Raw genomic sequence first — 22,598 nt, 5'->3', positions numbered from 1 at the left:
CCTCATGTGGTGTGTGTCTTTCTGGGTCTGGGCTATCTGATTTTACACGACAACCTCTTGTTCCACCAATGGTGCTGTAAATGACAGGATTTCATGGCTGAATAACTGTCCTGTTTGAAAAGGGACCATCAATTGAATAATTGTGTGGTGTGGGCCCCGGAGACTCAGGTTGTTTGGATGTTGGGCCCACAGGGAGTGGCACTGTTACGAAGTGTGGCCTTGTTAGATGAAGCTTGTCGCTTGTCATGTGGGAGTGGGCTCTGAGGTTCATATACTCAAGCTATGCCCAGTGTGGTACACAGTCTCCTTATGGTGCCTTGGACTAAGATGTAGAACGCTCACTGCCTTCTCCAGCACCATGTCCATCTGCAAACCACCATGTCCTGTCATGATGATAATGAACTAAACCTCTGAAACTGTAAGTCAGTTCCAATCAAATGTTTCCCTTTATAAGAGTCGCCATGGTTATGATGTCTTTCACAGCAATAAAACCCTAAGGCAAATTGTTTCCATAAAATTGACTTGTAGGCAACCCAATGGGGACATTTTCTTAATTAGTGATTGATGTGGGATGGCCCAGACTATTGTAGGCAGTGCCACCCCTGGCGGGTGGTCCTGGGGTGAATAAGAAAGCAGTCTAAGCAAGCCATGGGAGAGTTCCTCCAGGGCCTCTGCACCAGTTCCTACCTCCAGGTTCCTGCCTTGGGTTCCTTCTCTGACTTCCCTCAGAGATGGATGTGATCTAAGAGTTGTAACTTGAAATATGTAGCACGAATAATAAAAACCCAGAGTCAGATATTGGGGGTCAACCTGAAAACCAGAAAAGCAAAGCAGCTAAACCACTAGAGAAGTCTTACCTCTACCAAGGCTGGGTGACCGCAGACTAAGCAGACAAAGCAGACACAGCCTCTCTCTCCTCCCATTTTATATTCCCTCTAGTGGTGGGATTAAAGGCGTGTGACTCCCTAGGACTGGAGTTAAAGGTGTGAGACACCACCACCTGGATTCGTTCCTGCATTGATTGTGTGTAACCCAGGGTGGCCTTGAAACTCACAGAGATCCATCCGACTCTGTCTCCCAAATCCAGGAATTAAAGGTGTCTGCCACCACTGCCTGACCTCTAGTGACTTAGCTTTGCTCTTCTGATCTTTAGGCAAGTTTTACTTATTAAAACATAAATAAAATATCACTATAGAAGTAATTTCTCTTCTCCCCAAGTGACTTTTAGTTTAATCACAGGAATGGAAACCCTAAGTAAGACAGTAGCATTCCATTGTGTGTGTGTGTGTGTGTGTGTGTGTGTGTGTGTGTGTGTCTGTTGGGGAATATTAATTTAAAATGTGTTTCATTTGTTTACACTGTGGAATATTTATTTAATGATGCAAAGATGTGTTGTATTCTTTAATACTGCATTTGTTTGATCTGTAAAGCTATTACTTTGCCTGCCTAAAACACCCGACTGATCTAATGAAGATTTGAACAGCCAATGGCTAGGGAGGAGAGAGAAACAGGCAGGGCTGCAAAGGCCTTTGGAGATATCCAGCTTCATGAACTGAGCGACCACTCATTCTTGACCTCCCTAGTGTGAGAGAGACATTGTTGGACTACCTGGTCCCCATCCTATAAGACAATAATATGTTAGTTCTTATCAGTTCTGCTCCTCTAGAGAACTCTGAGTAATACAGAGGAAATACAGAATATGATGAGGTCTTTGAATAACTTAGCAGCATCTAACAAAATTCCAGAAGTATTTATCCCTTAACTCAGCAACACTATTCTGAGGTTTATTTCCTAGTGGGGTGTGTGTGTGTGTGTGTGTGTGTGTGTGTGTGTGACACAGACAGTCAAAATGACATATTAAGTTATTGACTCCATACAACAACATTTATAGGAATATTTCAATAGAGAAATGGCTGCTGACATATGAAAGTACCACATGACAGAGACTCAAAGGGAAATGTGGAATGTATATGTGCACATGAGGTGCTAAAAGAAACACTGTAGCTGAAACACACTAGACACAAATTATTCGAGCCAAGAGCAGCTGGCAGAGAAGTGGTTGGGAGAGCCCAGTTAAGAGCAGTGAGCTTTTATTTACCTGACTGCCCACAGCTGGGTTACCTACCTTGGGGATGGGCTGCTGGGAGGTTCTTAGTTGTATAACCAATCAACTAGCTGGGTGTTTGTAATTGGGTGAGCTGCCACCCCTGCCAAGTCAGTTTCTAGAAATGTCTCCATGCTCTGGTGTCCTTACACAAGAGATCTAGGTCTTGAAACCATTGCAGGCTGATCGCCTTTCTGTGTGGAGTTAATGGGAGTGTTAGGTGGTGTATTTCCATAGAAATACACTTCCACCCCCAAGATGTATGTATGATACAGCACACAGAGAAAGAAAGAAGCCAGGCATGGAGGCACATGCCTTTAATTCCAGCATTCAAGAGGCAGGTAATGTCTAAATACAGGCATTGGGAGTTCCTGGTCTCCCAGGGTTACACAGAGAAACCCTGTCTCAAAAAACAAAACAAAAACAGGAGAAAGACCATGGATGCCCACGTGTGCATACCAGAAACATTCTCTCACACTTTCAAAAGCAAACAAGATGGGCCAGAGGAAGGACCAGGAGAAAGAAATGAGGTATTTCAGAATATTTATCTTGCTGGAAAGCTTTGACTTTGGAATTGTTTAAATATTTTATATATTCAAAATTTTCAAAGTAAGTCCAAAAGAAGAAAAGAAAGTATCGCCTAAAAACTGCAAAGGAGTCGAAACAAGTACTAAATTATGCATCAAACTGATGGTGCACTCTTAAGATGAAAGACTTATTTCAAGTTCCTATCAGATCCAGCCTTTAGAGTGCCCATCATTAGTGGAATGCATCCCAGGGTCAGAAGAGAACCCGCAAAGAAAATGTAAACTTCTACCAGCAGTCTGGTACCAAAGCTGATGTTTGCACTCACTGTGTGCATGCAGCAGGCTCCTAAGTCATTCCAGCAATTTAAACTATAATTAGAAATCAAGAATTTAGTGTCAGCCAGGCAATGATGGTGCATGCCTTTAATCCCAGCACTTGGGAGGCAAGGGCAGGTGGATCTCTGTGAATTCGAGGCTAGCCTGGCCTACAGAGTGAGTTTCAGGACACATAAAGAAACACTTTCTCTAAAGAAGAAGGGGATGGGGAGGGGAGAGAGAGGGAAGAGGAGGGAGCAGAGGAAGAGGAGGAAGAGGAAGAAGGAGGAGAAGACTTTAGCGTCACGGAAAAAACCATCCAAATGTAACGTGTTCAAAGGACTTAGTCGGCCCTCAGGTCAGATGTTAGGTTTGAAGAGGAAATGTTATCATAGAGTTTTGCAGCCTTTTGTATTTGGAAACTAGTCTGTCAATGGAAGCAGTAAGAACTCGGTAGTAAGGACAAAGAATTCTGTCCCTAATTGAGCCTACACCATCTCTCTAGGTGCGCTGGTCTGCTTGGGATCAATTAGGGCCAGAATGCTTTGGGTTTTTCTAGGTCTGCTTGTATCAAAAAAAAAAAAAATCAGGATGTTGAAGCTGGAAAAATGGCTCAGGGATTAAAAGCCCTTGTTGCTCTCCCAGGTTCAGGTACCAGCACCCACAAGGCAGCTCACATCTGTCAGTAACTCCAATTCTGGGAGAATACAATGCCTGCTTTGGCCCCTGAGGGCTGTATCCACGAGGTGCACTTAACATAATTCTGACACTCATAAATACACATAAAATAAACATATTTTTTTTAAGTCAGGATAAAACCGAAAAGAGAAGGAATGGTGCCAAAAATCCAACCTGTGGGGGGTGGGGCTACCATTGGCCCAAGACCAACAGTCTGAGCATCAAAAATGACGACAGCTGGTTAGGGTGGCACGTGCCTGTAACATGAGCATCAGGAGGTGGAGGCAGGAGGATCAGAAGTTCAAGACCATCTTAAGCTACGGCAAGTTCAAAGCTGGACATGATTACTTGAGAACCCCACCTCTCTCTTAAAGAGGGTGGAGGGGCCTGAAGGGACAGCTTAATGATTGAGAGCACTTGCTGCTCCTGCAGAAAACCCAGATATCATGCTCAGTCCCCACATGGGGGTCTCACATATGTTTGTATTTCCCAGGCTCCTTCTGGCCTCCGATGGCTAGAATGGATTCATAATAATCAGCGTGAAATGTGGAGAAATAAGAAGAAAAAAAAATAAAAACAGCAGTTCAAAAAATACATTAATCATATCAACTGAAGGTAGCTAGAACACTAAATCCTGGCTTGAAAGTTAAAGGGAATGAATGAAAGAGGACCCCTCCTACTCCCTGTGAACTGTCATTGTCATAGTTAAACATCCCTGTTGATAAGGGAAAGCCGGTCACCAAAGGAGAATCCCAGCTGAAAAAAAAAACAGTAAGAAAAACAGCATTTCCTTTGCTGAATAACTGGTCCAAAGATTAAACTGATGCATATATTAATAATAATAGTAATAACAAAAATAACAGTTGATGGGTGCTGGGTACAATGGTGACTGAATGTAATCCCAGCTCTTGTGAGGTGGAGGGAGGAAGATGAGAAATTCAAGGCCAGTTTTAGTTGCACAGAGAGTTTGGATACAGTTTGTGCTATATGAGACAAAACAAAAGAACCAGAGAAATGAAAACAAGGGCACACAAGAGAGTTGCAACTTACAGGGGAACAATTCTTCTGCCTCCACCTGCTTCACTCCCATGTGGGTGGGCCTCTGGATAAGATTAAATCAATGGGAAGGATGCTCACACAGGAACAGGGCGGCTTTGGTGTGTTCTTGCAGAGGGGACCGAGCCTATCCGTCACCCAATTTACGTAGAAAATGGCTCCAGACCAAGATGGCAAACAAACGCAATGAGGAGGTAGAGAGACAGGCAGAGAAATTGATCCAGTTCCTAACATTGAGTCAAGAGTGTATGGAAAACCAGGGTGAGACAAAGGTGGGGAACATGGAGGAAAAATCCCAGAAGCCATGGAAATGCAGCAAGGGGGAAATATGTATATGCGTGGGCTGCTCATTCTTATTTAGACATGTTCAGAGATTTTTTTTAATTGTAATTTCTCTGTGTGTGCATGTGTATGTGCATGCATATGCACTTGCATAGGCACGCAGTCACACACATGCACATGGGCACACCAGTGCAGATGCCCACTAAGGCCAGATGCATCAGATCCCCAAGAGCTGGAATTTTATGGGGTTGTTAGCAGTTGATGTGAGGTGACCTCAGATAGCCTGCAGAAGCTGGGTCTTAACTGCCAAGCCATCTCTCCAGCCCTCTCGCTTGGGGTTTTTTAAGTGAGTTGTGATGTTGAAAACTACAAGAGAGACATGAAGATGATACTGCAGTCCACTGACAGACAGCCTAGAGCAACCATGGGGAAGGCAGTGGGAGGGAAGAGGGGTGGAGCCAGGAGGAAGACAGATCCAAGTCTGACAGAATCCAATGGGATCCATCACAGGGCTGTTGTCAGTCTAACCACACAGAAGATCTAGGAGCCACACCAGTGTACCCTAAATCCCACCATTTTTAAAAAGAGTTAGTAATAAAATCCAATGGCTCATTTTCAAAGAATCCTCCATCCAACTTCGGTTCAGCTACAGATGAACAGAAAACACCAGAGCCCTGACAACACTTAATCGTCTAGCTATTCCCCTCCTACCCAAAATCCACTAAGGATAAGCCTCCCTCCCCGTGCGCGCGCAACACACACACACACACACACACACACACACACACACACACACAGTTTAAAGAGGAAGAAATCACCCACAGCTGAGCTGGCCTCGCAAGGGTACTCTCATCTAACAAACTTGAAAATAAACAGGATATAAAACGTAGAGATGAATCATGCTTGCTTTTGTTGAGGAAAAAAAAGAATAACATAAGCAACAGAGGGAAAGATGAGACTGAGATGGCTGGAATATTGTACCCTCTTGATTGTTTAGACAGGGAGGAAGGACAGTGCCACCAGGGTTGGATTCACTCTACCTTGGGCAGCATACCTGTTGCTCTAGGCTGATGCCCGACTGGGCCAGATCTAAAATAAACTGCTTCACTTTGGCTTCTCCGACACTTCAGTGCTCTTATTATGAAGTGAGGGTCTTTGTTTATCATAAAGGCTTCCTGGATGTAGAGGGTTAGGCCACAGATGAGCCCCATCCCTTGTTCTTGCTAGGATGGGGGTAGTTCTGAATGAATTTTTCTCCTAGGACCTAAGGACCTTTACAGACGACAGTGAGTAGTGACGAGGTTCATCGAGAGGTGAGCTTGGTCATTAACTCCCAGAGACACGTCCCTCAGGGACAACAATAATGGAGACAAAGAAAGGGGGTGTGAGGGCCTGGTCCACCTTGACTGGAGATCAGAGAGTTTGAGCTTAGTTTTGCTCTTTCAAAGCTGTTGACAACAGATGTGGCTACAAACAAGAGATCCTGACCTAGAGTGTGGTTAATTAGTATTTGGGTATAGAGGTGCATCCACTCCACCTGGACCAAAGGTCGGAGAATTCAAGTCTATTTCTTCTATCGTGTTAATGAAGTCTGTTGCCTCCCCCCACTCCCGTGGAAAATAAACACGGATTCAGCATTCACTGACTGTCCCTCCCGATGCTGTTCAGTTTCTCTGTCTCGTATTTCTCTCAGATCTCTGTTCCTTTTGCTCAAAGATCCTAATCCTCATGCTTCTACCCTGGAATGTACGAATTTCGTTGAGGCTTCTCTTTGATGGGGCGGGTGTGGGGAGGGTCCATATGTTGTGTATTTAGCTACTATGCTGTCTTAGTTATTTTCTTGTTGCTAAGTTACAAAAGTAACTTAAGGGAGAAAGGTATTATTTTGGCTTACAATTCCCAAAAGAAATGGTATAAGGTATATACCATTGGTATAAGGTATAAGGCAAGTTTCCCCCGTCTTAATTTGGATTGGTCAACTTAAAGAGGAGGCCTGCAGTTTTATGTGAGCTAAGACTCTCCTGGGCTGACCTTGGGCATCTTGCGGCTCATCAGGAAGAAGGGGGACCCTGCCAGTGGCACTTAGTTTTGAGTGAAGAAGTTAGAATGTTGTCAAATTGTTTACCCTTGGCCTCTTTATCTGCTTGACAGGATGCTTACCTACATTCAACTGCAAGCTCCAAGGCCTGGGGTAGTCAGCAAATACTTTCACAAGTCAGTCGGGTCGGGGTTTGTGAATGAAGAATGTCCTCATCCCTGAGAAACTTGCCCTGTTAGCCACAGACCCAAAGGAAAACGGGTCCCACATACTTTAATTAGAACAATACCAATCCGTCATGAACACCTTGGACATAGGCAGTCACTGACAGGAGACACACAGGCAGGATCTGTTGAGTGCTTGTTGAGTAGATGTTGGGATTTTACTTACATCTGACTGTTTCATGGTGTGAACCATACATTAAGATTGAGCTTTGAGCAAGGAAGATGTGTGAAGGCCAGTAACCATGACAAGTATAGAAACTGGCCGCTGTTTGGTCTGCCCCGAATTCTATGACCCATTCCAGCATTGGCGATGCCTATTGTTCTAGGCCATATGTCTTTCAGCATGGATTCCTTCATCATTAACAATAAATTGGAATGACAGTCCGGTGAAGCCTAGTCAACAGCTGTCTGGTCACAAAGGAAGTACGTTGAAGCCTGCCAGCCCATTGTTTGGAAGCGTCAGGTGGATGGCTCAAGGTCAGAGGTGAAGAGGTTAGGGTCCCTTTCCATCTGGGATGGGCTGGACAGGAGTGGGGAGCTTCCTCCCTCGAGGGGGTTACTCACAGGGGCGTTAACTTCCCAGGGCATCTCTGACAGATGGCAACAGATTGGGTGGACGGAAACATCGGGAATTTTTCTCTCTCCCGTTTCTGGAGGATTCATATCTGCAATCCAGAGTGGGAAGAGCAAGAGCTCCAGGGAAGTGGTCCAGCCTCCTCTAGTTTCTGATGACTCCAGGCAAGAGTTAGCTTGTGCTAGCTCTCATCCTTCCCTAGTCTCTTAATAATTCAAGACAAGGTTTCCTGCTCAACCTGGAGCCACCAAGCCCCCGGATTCTTCACCTGCCCCTTTGACCCCCTCCCCACCCTGCTGTCATTACAGGTGTCCACTACTATGCCTGACTTTTTTGTTTGCTTGTTTTCATATATTAGTACTGTATTTACATTGTTCCTACCCCTCTCTCCCCTCTCTCACTTCTCCTGTGCTCAACGCTGCCCCCTTTTAAATTCAGGACCTCTTCTTTTGTAATTATTATTGTTACACTTATACATATAACCTGGGGAGTCCATTTAGAGGTGTATGTATTATTTAGGGTTGAAGATTTGGGATTAGAAAACCTGTCAGGGGACTTATCCCTGGGAGGAAAACTATCTGTTAGAATGTGGACAAATATTTAAGACACATTTAAAGGCTGTATTGACTTAGGAAAATGGCAGTCGTATTTCTTCCTTTAGTGTCTATCCTCTGTAGCCATGGGTAATCAATCGCTCAGGCTTACTGTACAAGGCATGAATTTGCTCCCATTGAGTGAGCCTTAAGTTCACTTAGATAGCGGTTTGTTTGTTGCACCCCAAACTTGAGTGCCATTACTGCGCCACTGGAGCTGTCTCGCTAGGCCAGTCGTTCCTGTGGTCTGCAGGTTCTACAGCTGGATGGAACTACTGCTGGCTTTTCTCCCTTGGCAGCTTGCATGGCACTTTCTGGTTCCCTGAGGTCTAGCCCTCAGAAAGGAGGCTTCTGGGTCAGTTCCAGCTCGATTTCTTCGTGTCCTGTGTCTCTAGTATGTAGTACTTTAACAATGGGGTCTTTTGAAGCAGGAAACAACCAAGACAACATGCAATGTGAATATCCTGTATTGTGTTGGGGGTCTCTTTAATCACTTTGACCAACAACTGGAAGGAAGGTTTCCCATGCCTGGCACACATGTGTACACAACACCACACACACATACGCACACTATGCATGTGTGTGTATGCACCACATAAATTCACACACACACACACACACACACACACACTAAGCATATGTGTATATACCACACAAATTCACACACACACCATGCATGTATGTATACACCACACAAATTCACACACACACACCATCACACACACACCCAAGCATGTGTATATACACATACAAACACACACCAAGCATGTGTATCCACACCACACAAATTCACACTGACACACATGCACATACAACCACACACACACCCAAGCAGGTGTGTATACACCACACATACTCACACAACCCCTGCAAAACCAAAGAAAATCTGTCCTATTTTTTGATAAATTATACTTTAAAAGCAAATGCAGTTCTTCAATTTCACTAAACTGTAATTATATTAAATTACCACCCCCAAATAAATTTTTAGGAATGTAGATGAGACATTTCTATCATTTTGAAAGAAATAATAAGCATGTTTTATCCAAATAATTTCATATAGAAATGAAGTCACACAGATATTCACATGAAGGGAAAGAGAAAGGGGAAATGATCATTATGAAGTTATTGGATTATTATTATTATCCAATTAAATCATACCTTAGGAGCAAGCCTGCAAGAAAGGTGCCCTCACATGCACGTGCACACAAATAAAAACAAAATCATTAAGAGTCTAAGGAAGCAGAATGCAGTGGCACACACCTTTAATCCCAGCGCTTGGGAGGCAGGGGCAGACGGATTTCTGTGAGTTGGAGGCCAGCCTGGCTTATATAGACAGTTCCAGGACAGCTGGGGGTACACAGAAAGACCCTACCTCAAAAAACCCCAAATTATAAATAAAATAATAAAGTCTAAGTTTATTACAAAATGAGCAGTTTCCTACGTATTGGAGGTGTGAGAAGCTGGCACCCAAGCTGGACCTAGACCTAGAACCACGCAGCTTTTACTGCAATATGTTGTATGGGTGTCTGTGATATAGGTACCGTGGTCTCATATAGGACCCCCCTCGCCCTGGTTGTTTTATAACCACTGGAACACTTTTGGAATGTGGTGGTGGTATGTTCAGATATATCCTAGCTCAGGATCCCTGGCACAAGAAGATCCAGGAGGGGGATGAGGACATTTAACTTTGCAGTCATGATGAGCTTCTATTGAAGATCTGACCAGGAAGAGGGTGGTATACTTGCAGAGGGCAGGAGGACTGTCCACTAGCTAAGTGCTACCCACTGCTTCTGGGGCTGAAGGGACAGCTGGGAACTGAGTAGACACCTGCTCAGCTGGAGAGCAGCACCCGAGTCGAGGAACTTCAGAAGTGAACCTTAAGTTTGCTGGAGAAGACAAACGTGGAGCAGGAAGCAGAGAGTCGATCCAGCATCTCAGTATAAAGCCCAGGCTGGCCTCAAACTCATGCTCCTCCTGCCTCAGTTTTCTGGGCTCAGGGAGTACAGGCATGAGACACCATGAACAGCCGAACAACAGACTGATATAGCAATAGAAGTGAACTTCATCACTACCGCCAGCCCAGATGTCCAGGGTGGAGGAGTAGACAAAGCTGTTTTCTTAAACATCCCACACCCTTGGCAGACCATCGCTCTGCTTTCCAGCATTCCCCTAGGAGTGTTTATCCTGGAAGACAAATGTGCATGAGACAAACAAAAGGAGGGCCCACTTTCCTTTTGGGGGTGTGAGACTAGGAAGTGTGCCTAGTCTTCCATGAGACCAGAGAAGCTTTCTCCAGTCTCCAGAAGTAACTACAAATGAACCCTCAAGGTTTTTAAATGGCCCGCCCAAGGGGTTAAAAAAAAAAAAAAAGCAATGGATGGGCCAAAATCTCAATCATCTCTAGGGAACCAGGCACTCAGGACTCTGATGTTCTGCAAACTCAACAACCCCAACTGAATAAAACCTGAGGCCAGGTCAAACATTTCAAGCTTTGAAATCAGAAATGCTTAAAAAAAATACAGAAGCCGGGCGATGGTGGCGCACGCCTTTAATCCCAGCACTCGGGAGGCAGAGGTAGGCGGATCTCTGTGAGTTCGAGACCAGCCTGGTCTACAGAGCTAGTTCCAGGACAGGCTCCAAAGCCACAGAGAAACCCTGTCTCGAAAAACCAAAAAAAAAAAAAAAAAAAAAAAAATACAGAAGTATTTTGAGTTGACACGATGCTCCGTTCAAGACTTTGGAGTGTCATAGTTATCAATCTCAGATTAGGGATGGTCAACTGGGACTATGAAAATATTCCATTTTCTGATGTCTGGAGCCAGGCATAGTGCGCATAATCTCAGAACTGGGAAGGCTGAGGTGGGAGGATTGATTTCAAGTGCGACCTAAGTCACGAGACAAGAATCTATCTCAAGGGGTTGAAGAAATGGCTCAGCAGTTAAGAGCACTGGCTGCTCTTCCAGAGGACATTGGTTCAGCCTGCAACACCAATATGATAGTTCACAACCATCTGTAACTGCAGTTCTAGGGGATCCCATGCCCTCTTCAGGAAGCTGCCGTGGGCTCCATCCAGGCAGTGGTAGTGCAAATAGACATGCTGCAAAAACACATAGACACACAAAATATAAATTTTAATATATAAGTTTTTCTCAAAACAACACCCTCACCCCCACAAAAAAAAAACCAATGTCTGAATACTTATGATCCTAGGCATATATAAAGGATAGCCAATTCCTATTTTTACTGATTTAAATGTTTATTTATTATGGGTGATATGTGAAAATTAGTGGAAGCAAGAGAAATCAGATCTCTCCTTTTCCCCTGGGTTCCAGGGACCAAACTCACATCCTCAGGCTTGTGTAGAATGCGCCTTTGCACACGGAGCCATCTCACCAGCCCCAAGCTTCACCTATTTTGAAAGGGGCAGAATGTAACTACTACTAACCCTCAACTTTTATAAGTGATCACAGGCTTGTAGAAGGTCAACAGTGGCAAAGTGGTAAGATGCAGAGGGACAGATGACAGAGGGACCAGTCCCCTGACTGGGGCCGTCTCCAGGTCAAAAGAACAAGTGAGAAGTGGGTTCTGGATGGAGACACAGCTGTCCACATCTGTGGGCCCTTCCCTTGTCACCCTGTTCTTGGACAGCTGAGCTCTGGATCTACAGTTGGATTCATAGGGAGGCCTTGAGTTTCAAGGGCAAGATAAAATTGCTCCTCACCTGGCTTTTCTTTACAATGCAGAGAAAGGAAGGACCAGGCAAGACCTCACTAACCCTGAGATCAGAGAGTAAAAGACTCAAGAGGCCACCTAGTTTTTGTCCTGTTGGCCTTGGCCTCTCGTCTTTAGCAGAGATTAATGAACGCTGTGGCTACATTTCTCTCCTGGGAATAAACTTCCTGTGACCATGGATACTCTCTTTCCATTAAGTCAACAGGTAGCTGGGTTTAAAAGGCATGTGGCAATTCGAAGTCAGTCTGGTCTATAAAGCAAGTTCCAGGACAGGCAGGGCTACACAGAGAAACCCTGTCTTGAAAATCCAAACCAAACCAAAAACGAGTAAATGTTGTATAACATTAGCAGAAATAACATCCATTCTCGGCGGAAGTGTTCAGTCAGAGGTTGGACTCATGTTTGTACACAATCATGTTTTATTTGAAAAGATGTCGACACTGTATTGAGTACCAACACAGGTGACCAAGACACCACAGCCCTGTCCCAGCAGGCACTGACTCTGGGGTATAGTTTGAGTTGGGCTGCTATTTTTCAGGGTGAAGGTGGTGGGGTGGAGGTGGAAGTGGGAAGGGAGAGGACAGAAAGAAGAAAAGGGCACTGTTCCTAGCTCCAGTTTGGAATCTGACGGATGAGAAGGAGGACCACTCACACTACGATTTGACTCACAAGGCTCTTCTAACCAGCCCGGCCCCGCTGATGTGCGAATAGGCAGCCTGCTGGGCCAGCTGGGTTGGGTCAACACACAGGCACATTGGGTTACTTTTCTCTGCATCTTGTGAACTCTTCCTAGGCTAGAGGATGTAAGGATTATATAATCACAGTCTTAACAGAGCATCTGGCCAGGCCAGTGTTAAATACTGTGCAGAAGAAAGAGGAGAAGTACCGAGCTGGGTGGTAGAGGCAGGACACCCCTGTGGTCTCATCGTTTTGATCTTCTTGATTGAACCCACAGAAAGATGTGGTATGTCACGAAGACTAGAAGTATCTTTTATTTTAAACTCAGACCTTTACACCCATCCACATAAGAGCAACTATTCTTTTTGCTTTCCCTGTCTTTCTTCAGAAACAGAAGGCAGATATTAGAAACTGATCAGTTTATCTTCTATACCAAACACACACAGGAGTCTCTTGTGCTTAAGGACCAAGTTCCCTGCTTGGTTCTACAGCTGCTGAGCCTCTGGCATCCTGTGACATCCAAAAGCTTTCTCAACATCTGGAATAGGCCTTCACTGTATGGAAAGAATCAAATCATCCAAAGGTTTGAGTGTAGGGAAGTGAGGACATGACTCCTCAAGTCACCATGGCTTAGAGATGGTTTAGAGAACTGTAACCAGCCAAGTACCCTCCTGGACCTGAAGCCACAATGGATGCTTCTGAAACGGTCCACCAGGCTCCCTTAAGGGGCTGCTCACCATGCCTGATTATAAATTTACACTTGCAGCTCGATGACTCAAACATATTTAAACACCCCCCCCCCCCAATCCAGGCTGGAATGTGTACATATCAGCAGGCCCGTGCCTCTTTGACGTAAGTAACACTGAGCCAATGGCTCTGCAGATTCAATAAACATTTCCAGATTCCTTTGCATCCCAGTAGTAGCAGGGAATGGCCAGGATGAAGCCATGGTTACAGTTGCTAACGTCAACTGGTGATGCTGTCTTGGTTAACAAGTCAGTTTACGTAGCTTCGCTTCATTTTCCACGCATGTTGTATTTTGAATCATTTATTAAAAAATTTGTATTAAGAATGTTTGCTTTCCAAAGGCATATGCTTCGAGGGGCCGTGGCTTGTCATGTATCTTTCCTTTTGGTACTTCGGCAAGCGGAGGAGTCACCATGGCTGTGAGTGGGGTGGGCATTCCATGGGTCATCTTCCTCCACAAGCAGAAGATGGGGAGCTGGAAGCACCCTTATTTTCAGATATGTTGGGAGAACAACCTGATCTGTTCAGCTCTTTAGGGCCTGTGAAAATAAAGAGAATTATTGCTTCTTTAACTATTGGGACCAATCATTCCCTTGCCCCATAGTCATTGAGCCTATTGTCCTTTTCTGTGGTTTCAGTCCCAGAAGCCTGCGCCCTTAGTTCCCAGGTATTCCCCTCCACACCTAGTCCTTAGGCAAGCGGGGTCAGGACTCCAGACATTTCCAACACGATGCACTGGCAGCTGTGTGTCACTGCCCTTCCCAGCCATGGACGACTCATCCTCTCCCCTCCCCGCCCATCAGATTTCTCTGGTTTCTCTCCCGTGCTGAGTTGGAACGCTGTGAGAGAAGCTTAGCCAGGAGAAAGGCTCTTCCCTCCTAAAGCCAATGCCAGGAAGATAGAACGACCTGTGTGATGGGTGTGCAGGACAGGTGTGAGGGAGTGATAACTACAAAAGACCCTCCCACGGCACACACAGTGCACCCACAGTGTAGGTCCTCATAAGAACGAAGGCCTGTCTCTGCGACAGGTGCTTTCTCCCCCTCAGCACACCTGTCATTGATGGCTGGAGAGCAAGGAGATTGATTAGGGAACAAGTTAAAACTTGGTTTGGATTTTCTTTCAAGTGTGGGTAGTTGGAAAACTAAGACGAGAGATCCAGTCTCCTCAGACCACAGAGGAAGTCAGTCTTGGGCTCTGCTTGTGTTTTTAGAAATGTCTATAGCCAATGCTGACATCTGCCCCAGTGGAGGCGACGAGGCAGTGGTTCTACGCATGCAGAGGTTTGAGTGGTGAGCAGGACTGCCAACGTTCACATATCACATGGGATAAGAGGTTACTTACGAGAACCTTCCAGAAACTTTCCTCATAACCACAATGATGATCCCTCCAACGAAGCCGATGGCTAACAGGACGCCAACTATGATTCCAACCAGGGTCACTACTGCTAAGCCATCTGAATGAAGAGAAAAGAACCATGAGGCCTGGGAAGAGCAGACGCAAGAGATGGCATTGTCCTGCTGCTCTTAGCAGAGAGTGCGCTCTGCTCTTCTCCCAAGCATAGCGGAGCCTGAGTCAAGCATGGAAGCACTGAGCCATTTTTCTCTTCTTGGTGCAGAGAGCAAACCCAGGCCTTGAGTGTGCTAGTCAAGCACCGTGCCACCAAGCCCCAGCCCCAGCTCTGCTCTAATCCCATCTTGTGAATCAAGAGATTTCTGAGTCTCTGAATTCATCACACACGCTGGCTTCATCATTGATGGGCATGCTTCTTTATGGCTGGTTCATGACAAAAGAAGTCCAGAAAACTCAGAAGGAACCCATTTCAACATAATAAAGACTCTGTATGACAAACCTACAGGCAACATTATTTAAGTGGGAAAAACCACAAATTATGTCCATTACAAGAACAAGGATGCCAGCTTTTTAATATAATACAGTTATAGTGAACTATGATATGTTGTCATTCTCCACAGCTGTCATTAAGTAAATACACTGCATGTATGTGTGTGTGTGTGTGTAAGAGAGAGAGAGAGAGAGACCTGTGAAGATGAGGCAGGGGAGTTATATTCAATGTCAGCCTGAACTACAGCCTGGGCAAAACTTAAGTGATATTCTGTCTCAAAGTAAATAAAAAAGTTAAAAGTGGGCTGGGGATGTTGCTTAGTGGTGGACCAAGGTGCTGGGTTCAATTCCCAGCACTTCAAAAAGCAAGGGAGAAAGGGAGGGACAAAAGGAAGGAGAGAAAGAAGGAAGAGAGGAAACCCATCATCTCTGTTTTGGAAGATGGTCCTTTCTGTTCTTGTTTGACTGAGATCTGAGAATGAATAGAATTCCTCCCAAAAACTGGATTCAAAGAAACTTTCTTTTTATCTCCCAAAGGAAGACCAAAATCTCATTTACCTCTCTTATCTGTTGTCTCTGTTTCGTCAGCTGTGCTATCTGGAAAGAGAAAAATGCAAAGATAGAGAACTATTAGGATTTAATGACTATAATTGAACAGTTGGCAGCTGAATTTACTTGAAGTGGAATGTAACAAAACCTATGCAAAGAGGGTAATTCCCTCCACCAACCTGACTGGGGCTTCAGAAGCCAGCACTTGACAGTCTTGTACCGATAACCATCCTTTTGCATTATCACCAGTTTGCGACTTCACAGCCCACCCACAGACCCTCTGTACTTTTACACCCAGTGGATTTTATCTTAGCTGATTTTAAGAGTCAAGGCTCCTGAGCCACAGCTGTGAAGTAAATGGTTGGGAAATCTGGGTGCTGAGGAGCAGAGGAATGCAGGTGTGGCGACTTCGTTTTTTATCAAAATCCTGGCAAACAGGGCAAGTGCTAAGGTCCTAAGCATTTTCACAGCAGGCTTCTTATTTGGGAGGAGGTGGCCAGGACTGTGAGTTGTCTCCTGATAGCTTTTCCTCTGTGGTCTGACCTGTACTTTGGGTGGCCTGCCCTGCTAGGCTGAATGAAAACTGGTCCTTTGTGACTTCCACCCCTGTCACTTGAGGGTGTCCACCAGTGTCCTAGTCCAGCCAGGTGGCCACAATACACACTCTCCACCTGACTTCCTCGTGGACAGTTAGTTTCCCATGACTTCTACTTTAGAATAAAAGTCCTTTACTTGGTTTCTCCCACTACCCATTTTACAGAGAGTCCTTAATTCTGGAGTTGAGGGTGGCTATCTGCCTCAGCTGTAGATGAGGCCCAAGGTCTGGTGAAGACAATGAAGAGAAGGGAAGATCAGACTTTCCCTAGGATCTTAGCTCACTGCTTTCAGAACAACGGTTCTAAACCCATGGGTGGCCACCACGTTGAGGGTCTCAGATATTTACATTACAATTCATAACAGTAGCAAGTTAACAGCTATGAAGTAGTGATAATTTAATGTTTGGGGGTCCCTACAACACAAGGAACTGTACTAAAAGGTCGCAGCCTTAGGGAGGTTGAGAATCACCGCTCTAGAGAGTCAACAGGTTCCAGAAGTAAAACTGGCTGTGATGTGATGTTTATGGGGGGGGGGGGGGCTTTGAGGTTCTTGGCTCATAAAACCCACCCCGAAACAAGCCATATAAACTAGAATTCTTCTCCAAGGAAGACTAGGGAAGCTTTACTCATGGGCCAAACACGAGAAGTCCTCTACAGTTTTGAGATGTGGTCTTAGCCAGGCAGTGGTGGTGCACGCCTTTAATCCCAGCACTCAGGAGGCAGAGGCAGGCGGATCTCTGTGAGCTGGAGGCCAGCCTGGTCTACAAGAGATGTGTTCTAACACTCATTATTTCCTCACTGAGGCTGACTTGGTTCTGCCTGGCAATTACTGTCAGTGTTTTCTCAGCAGCTTGCAGCAAGACTCTCCATCACTTCAAAGATGCAGCTCGGTGGGAGAGTTCTTGCCTGGCCATGAGGAAAGTGCTAGATTAGATCCAGAGCATCCAAAATACCCAACCAACCAACCATATACATAAACAAGCCCCCACCCCACTTGATAAAAACAATAGGAGCAAAATATATGCGGCAAGAAAATTATGACATTAATTACGATTTTCCGTTTGTTTTGAGACAGGACTGGATCATGCTGTACAGAGCTGGATTGCCTGGAACTCACTTTGTAGATCAGGCTGCCCTCAGGTTCACAGAGCTTCATCTGCCTCTGCTACCTGAGTGCTTGGATCACAGCTGTTTACTACCATGCCTGAGCAACATTAATTCTTGTAAGTGTGCAGCTCAGTGGGATAAAATACACTCACCACGTCCAACCATCACCTCCTAGAAGCCACCATTCTGCTGTCTACATCTATTGATTTCAGCACCTCTGGGTGCCTCATGCAAGTGGACCCATACCATATTGTCCTTTGTACCTGGCTGAATGTGACTAACATGCATTTTAGTATGTTTAAGCATGTATTTCTTTTTTAAAGCTAAGTTTTATTCCACTGTGGGTACATATTATGTTTTTTTTATCCATTCATTTGGTGTGACTACTGAGTTGCTTCCATGTGTTAATATTGTGGATAGTGGTGTGTACAGAGGCAAACAATTGTGAAAGATTTTGCTTTGTTCTTGAGACAGCACCTCATGTAGCCCCCATGTTATTTATTGTTTTGTCAAATAAAGTCTTACTATGTAGCCCAGGCCTCTGATTTGCAATCCCTGTGCCTTTGAATGTGAGGGTTTATGTACCACCACACCTGGATCTAAAATCACTTGTTAAGCCCTTAAAGTTACTGTAGAGTTCTTAAATCTCAACTGGCAACTGGACCTGGAAGTATGCATTGAAGAATAATATACAACAGTCAGTCAGGTTCTGTGCCATATGTAGTCCCAGCACTTGGAAAGTAAAATCAGGAGAATCAGGAGTTCAAGGCTAGCCTCAGCTACAAGGTCAGTTCAGGTCACAGGCACCAACCTGGATGATGCATACAACACACAGTCCTGGTGGGTCTGACTTAGAATAGCCATAAGGTAAACCAGGAAACGTCGGTGTAGAATTGCTGCCCTTGAGGGTCAATGCAAGATTCTTTTACAACTATTATTATTGATTGATTGACTTATGTATCTGTATGGATGTGGGCACTGTGCAGTGGTGCCCTGCAGAAGACAATTATCAGGCTTTGATTCTCTCCTTCATGTACGCTCCAGGGATTGAACTCAGGAAGTTAAGCTTGGCAGCAAGCACCCTAACCTGTTGATCTATTGAGCCATATGACCCGTCTTACACAGATATTTTTCCTTTTTAAATATTGATCTTCCTTTCATCATGTGTATGTGTTTGTGTGTGGCACCCTAAAGAAGACAGGGGTGTTGGAGCCACAGGAGGCCGTGAGATGCTGGGAACTGAACTCTGAAAGTGTGTGCTCTTAGCCCCCAAGCCTTCTCTTCAGCAGCCAGCACAAGGCTCTAACACGGGGTCTGCAATGCAACACCGGGAGCCAGTGACGGGTCCTTGGAGGGGGTTGCGACTCGTTATCATTCAAGGTTGAGAGAGCTTCATGGGTGATGTAAGAGCGGACCCACCTTTGTTGGGGTGACTTGTTGACTGATCCACAGAATGGCTCGTCACCATTTTGACAGTGGTTGTACTCTTATGTTCTTCGTGATCGTGGTCTGGGATTTCTGGGGTTGGCTGGTCCTCAAAGGGAATGTCTGTGTGTGTTGGTACCTGTTAGAAGTGGGCGGAGCAAAAAAGGAAACAGAGCCTGAGGTTTGGAATGGACAGCATCTGACGTCCTGCAGGAAAGACTTTAAGGTAGCACACATTTCACAAACACAAGTATAAATTCCAGATGGATACAAACAAACAAAAAAACAAAACAAAAATAAATAAGAGTGGAGATAGGGATAAAAGCAGGTTCAGTCCAGAAGTGAACTTTAAATGTTCAGCATGAAGACTTCCTGTCCCTTGATCTCTTTGAAAAACACTGGCTCACTCACACCTAAGTTTCTCTCTCTCTGAAACTGGAATAGCACTTTTCTCTGTTAACATTGACTTGCTGAACTGTGTGGAGGAGCGGAGCTCACCGTCACTGACAGCTCACTTTATACAAGGTCCTTTCAACACATTCTCAGTACACCATGGGCACCTTTCTCTTAAAAAATTTATTTATTTATTGAAGATTTCTGCCTCCTCCCCGCCACCGCCTCCCATCTCCCCCAATCAAGTCCCCCTCCCTCAGCAGCCCAGAAGAGCAATCAGGATTCCCTGCCCTGTGGGAAGTCCAAGGACCACCCACCTCCTTCCAGGTCTAGTTAGGTGAGCATCCAAACTGCCTAGGCTCCCACAAAGCAGGTATGTGCAGTAGGACCAGACATGGGCAACTTTTTCAAGTAAACTCAATGAACAAAGCCGAAGAGATTCCATAATGAGCACCGACTCCCTGCAGGAAAGGTCCTCACAGCAATTCGGTGACAGTGAAAGGCTAGGAAGTGGTTCCGGGTTTATGTGTGAAATGCGCGCGTGTGTGTGTGTGTGTGTGTGTGTGTGGCGGGGGACACATTGTTGTGGAATATTCGTTTACACTGTGTAAAGATGTGTCACTGTGATTGGTTTGATAAAGAGCTGACTGGCCAATAGCTAGGCAGGAAGAGGTTGGGCAGGACTTCCAGACAGAGGGTAAAGAAGAGGAAATGAGGAAATAAATATAGGTATGAGAGACACCAGAGGAGATGGAGCGAGAACAGGAAGTGCAAGATGGAAGAGAGGTAAAAAGCCATGAGACAAAATGTAGATTAATATAACTGGGTTAATTTAAGTTATAAGAGCTAGTGGGACAATTCTAAGCTATAGGCCAAGCTTTTATAATTTATAAGAAGCCTCCATGTCATTTTTGGTGAGCTGGCAGACCAAAAAAAAAATCCATCTACACAGTGGGTATGTGTGAATGTGTTTGTTGTTTCATGAGATGTATCTCTGACTGGCCTGGGGCATGCCTCTTAGGTTAGGATAGCTGGCCAGCAAACCCCAGAGGTCCACCTTTCTAGGTACCATCACCTTTGGCTTTTATGTGGGTTCTAGGGGTTGAACCCAGGTCTTTATGCTTGCAAGACGTGCATGTTATTGACGGAGCCATTGCCCCAGCCCGGGGCTGGCTTTTCTACTTTTTCATTGCTCATCATTGAGGACAGAGCAACTGACCTGGATGAAGAGCCACACAGAATGAGGTTGTGTCGTAACTGGCTGGGGGCTTGCATGGTGAACTCCTCCCACCTCCCCAGGGACCTACTAAAGCTCCCTGAATCCAGTTTGTTGGTTTGTTTGACAGAGTCTCCCTATGTAGCTCTAGCTGTCCTGGAACTCAGCCCATATTTACAGAGACCTGCCTGCTTCTGCCTCCTGGGTACTGGAATTACAGGCATGTGTACCACTATACCTGGCGTCAGTGCAGGCTGGCAAAGGCTAAGCTGATTTCATACCATTCTGAGAAGACTTGGTCTATTGCTCTCAAACCATCTGTGTCCACCGCACCAGCTCCCTTGTCGCTGGATGAGACTTAGATGTACCTCTGTGGTAAGCTATACCACTAATTCATTGTATGGCGGTTGATTTCACATCAAAGCATACGTCATCCCCCTGGCATGTGACAGCTTGCCTTTGGAGCCAACTCCCTCTTTCCCTGGACACTCCCCAGGGTACCTTGCCAGTAGATTCATTCAGTCCTCCAGTAGTACCCGTGGTTGCTATTCTGTCTTCCAGACCTGGTCTCACCATGCCACCTCCTGGACCTGGGGTCACAATATCATCTTCTAGTCCACCTACGGGTGCTGAAAAAGAAAGGTCAGTCAGGGATGAGGTACGCAGATGATGTGGACGAAGCCAATTGGCTACTTATAGTCATGATTGTTTCCTATACTTTAAATTGTGGTCCTTTCTGCCCTGTCACACTACCAGGGCCTGCACCACTTCCTTATGGTGCCACTGACACACACCATGGCCTGGTCTCCATAGAGAAGCAAAAGAAAATGGGAACACTTGGTGACACCGCCAGCTAGGGCTGGACAAGAACCTGCCTACCTTTCCCTTTCCAGTAAAGAGCCAGTGCCTCCATTCAGACAGGCAGAGTATTACACAGACCAGAAAAACTCTGTAGAATCATCTGAAAAGTTTTCTAAACATACCTGGGTCCATGCTCTGTGCAAGCCTACAAGGTCCAAAAAAATGAGTGTTCGTTCACTTTTTACAATCAAACTTTCAGGGCTAACGGTACTCCAGCAGCAGAACACATGCTTGGTGTGCCCAAGGTACTGGTCTCAGTCCCCAGCACCAAAACATTCACTAATTAGCCAAAAAGAAGAAGGAGGAAGGAGGAGGAGGAGGAGGAGGAGGAAGAGGAGGAGGAGGAGGAGGAGGAGGAGGAGGAGAAGGAGAAGGAGAAGGAGAAGAAGAAGAAGAAGAAGAAGAAGAAGAAGAAGAAGAATCATAGGGCTGGAAAGATGGCTGGGAAGGTAAAGGTGCTTGCTGCCAAGCTTGATAATCTGAGACCAAATATGGGACCCATGAGGTAGAAAGAGAGAACTAACTTTTGCAGATTGTCCTCTGATGGTCATATGTATGTCATGGCACAAGCCCTGCCCCCATAAATGAGTAAATAAGATGCAACAAAATTGAAAACAACAACAATAAACCCAATCTCCATACTATTTCATTGAGATTGCCATTCACTTGGATAATTAAGTGACTGACCCACTGACCTCATAAATTGATTCCAACTGCTTTTTTGAGACAGGGTCTCACTACGTACCCCAGACTGTATTTTGGTCAATGTTGTATCACAGCTGCAGAGAGTCAAACTAAGACACATGGCAAGTGCTTTACCCACTGAGTCATCCCACCTACCCTGACCCTGACTTCCTGCACTCACACTCGGATGAAGGACGAATGAGGCAGTAGCAGGTTGAATCCCGTTGTGTGGGATGCCACGCCTTCCATCTATCTCCGCCAGATCCCATGGGCTAGAAACTGCTCACATTCATAAGCCAAGGGTGTTTGAAGCTGGGGCTCTTGGCAGGTTATGAGGATTGAATGAGGTCATCAGGACGGGGTCTCCAAGAGGTGAC

General features: G+C 45.4%; 1 protein-coding gene across 2 annotated transcripts in view; it reads right to left on the bottom strand.

Moving 5' to 3' along the window:
* Nucleotides 1-13,654: 13,654 nt before the first annotated feature.
* LOC121441817 (podoplanin-like) overlaps nt 13,655-22,598 on the bottom strand; it is a 31,868-nt gene continuing 22,924 nt past the window's right edge. Inside the window, exons 2-6 of one of the 2 annotated variants that reach the window (XM_041643138.1) lie at nt 21,178-21,305; nt 19,062-19,206; nt 15,949-15,987; nt 14,893-15,004; nt 13,655-14,087 (exon numbers count right to left, since the gene is read on the bottom strand). In XM_041643138.1, the coding sequence (XP_041499072.1) occupies nt 14,081-14,087; nt 14,893-15,004; nt 15,949-15,987; nt 19,062-19,206; nt 21,178-21,305 (431 nt within the window). In that variant the 3' untranslated portion in view covers nt 13,655-14,080. Of the gene's footprint in view, nt 14,088-14,888; nt 15,005-15,948; nt 15,988-19,061; nt 19,207-21,177; nt 21,306-22,598 lie in introns of those variants that run through there. The other variant, XM_041643139.1, reaches the window with a different exon arrangement.

This window comes from Microtus oregoni, unplaced genomic scaffold (assembly GCF_018167655.1).
Source record: "Microtus oregoni isolate MIOR12 unplaced genomic scaffold, Mior012 000081F_ref0000091, whole genome shotgun sequence".
Taxonomy (NCBI): domain Eukaryota; kingdom Metazoa; phylum Chordata; class Mammalia; order Rodentia; family Cricetidae; genus Microtus; species Microtus oregoni.
Note: the sequence above shows the minus strand (reverse complement) of the source record. Positions and strands in the feature narration are given on the sequence as shown.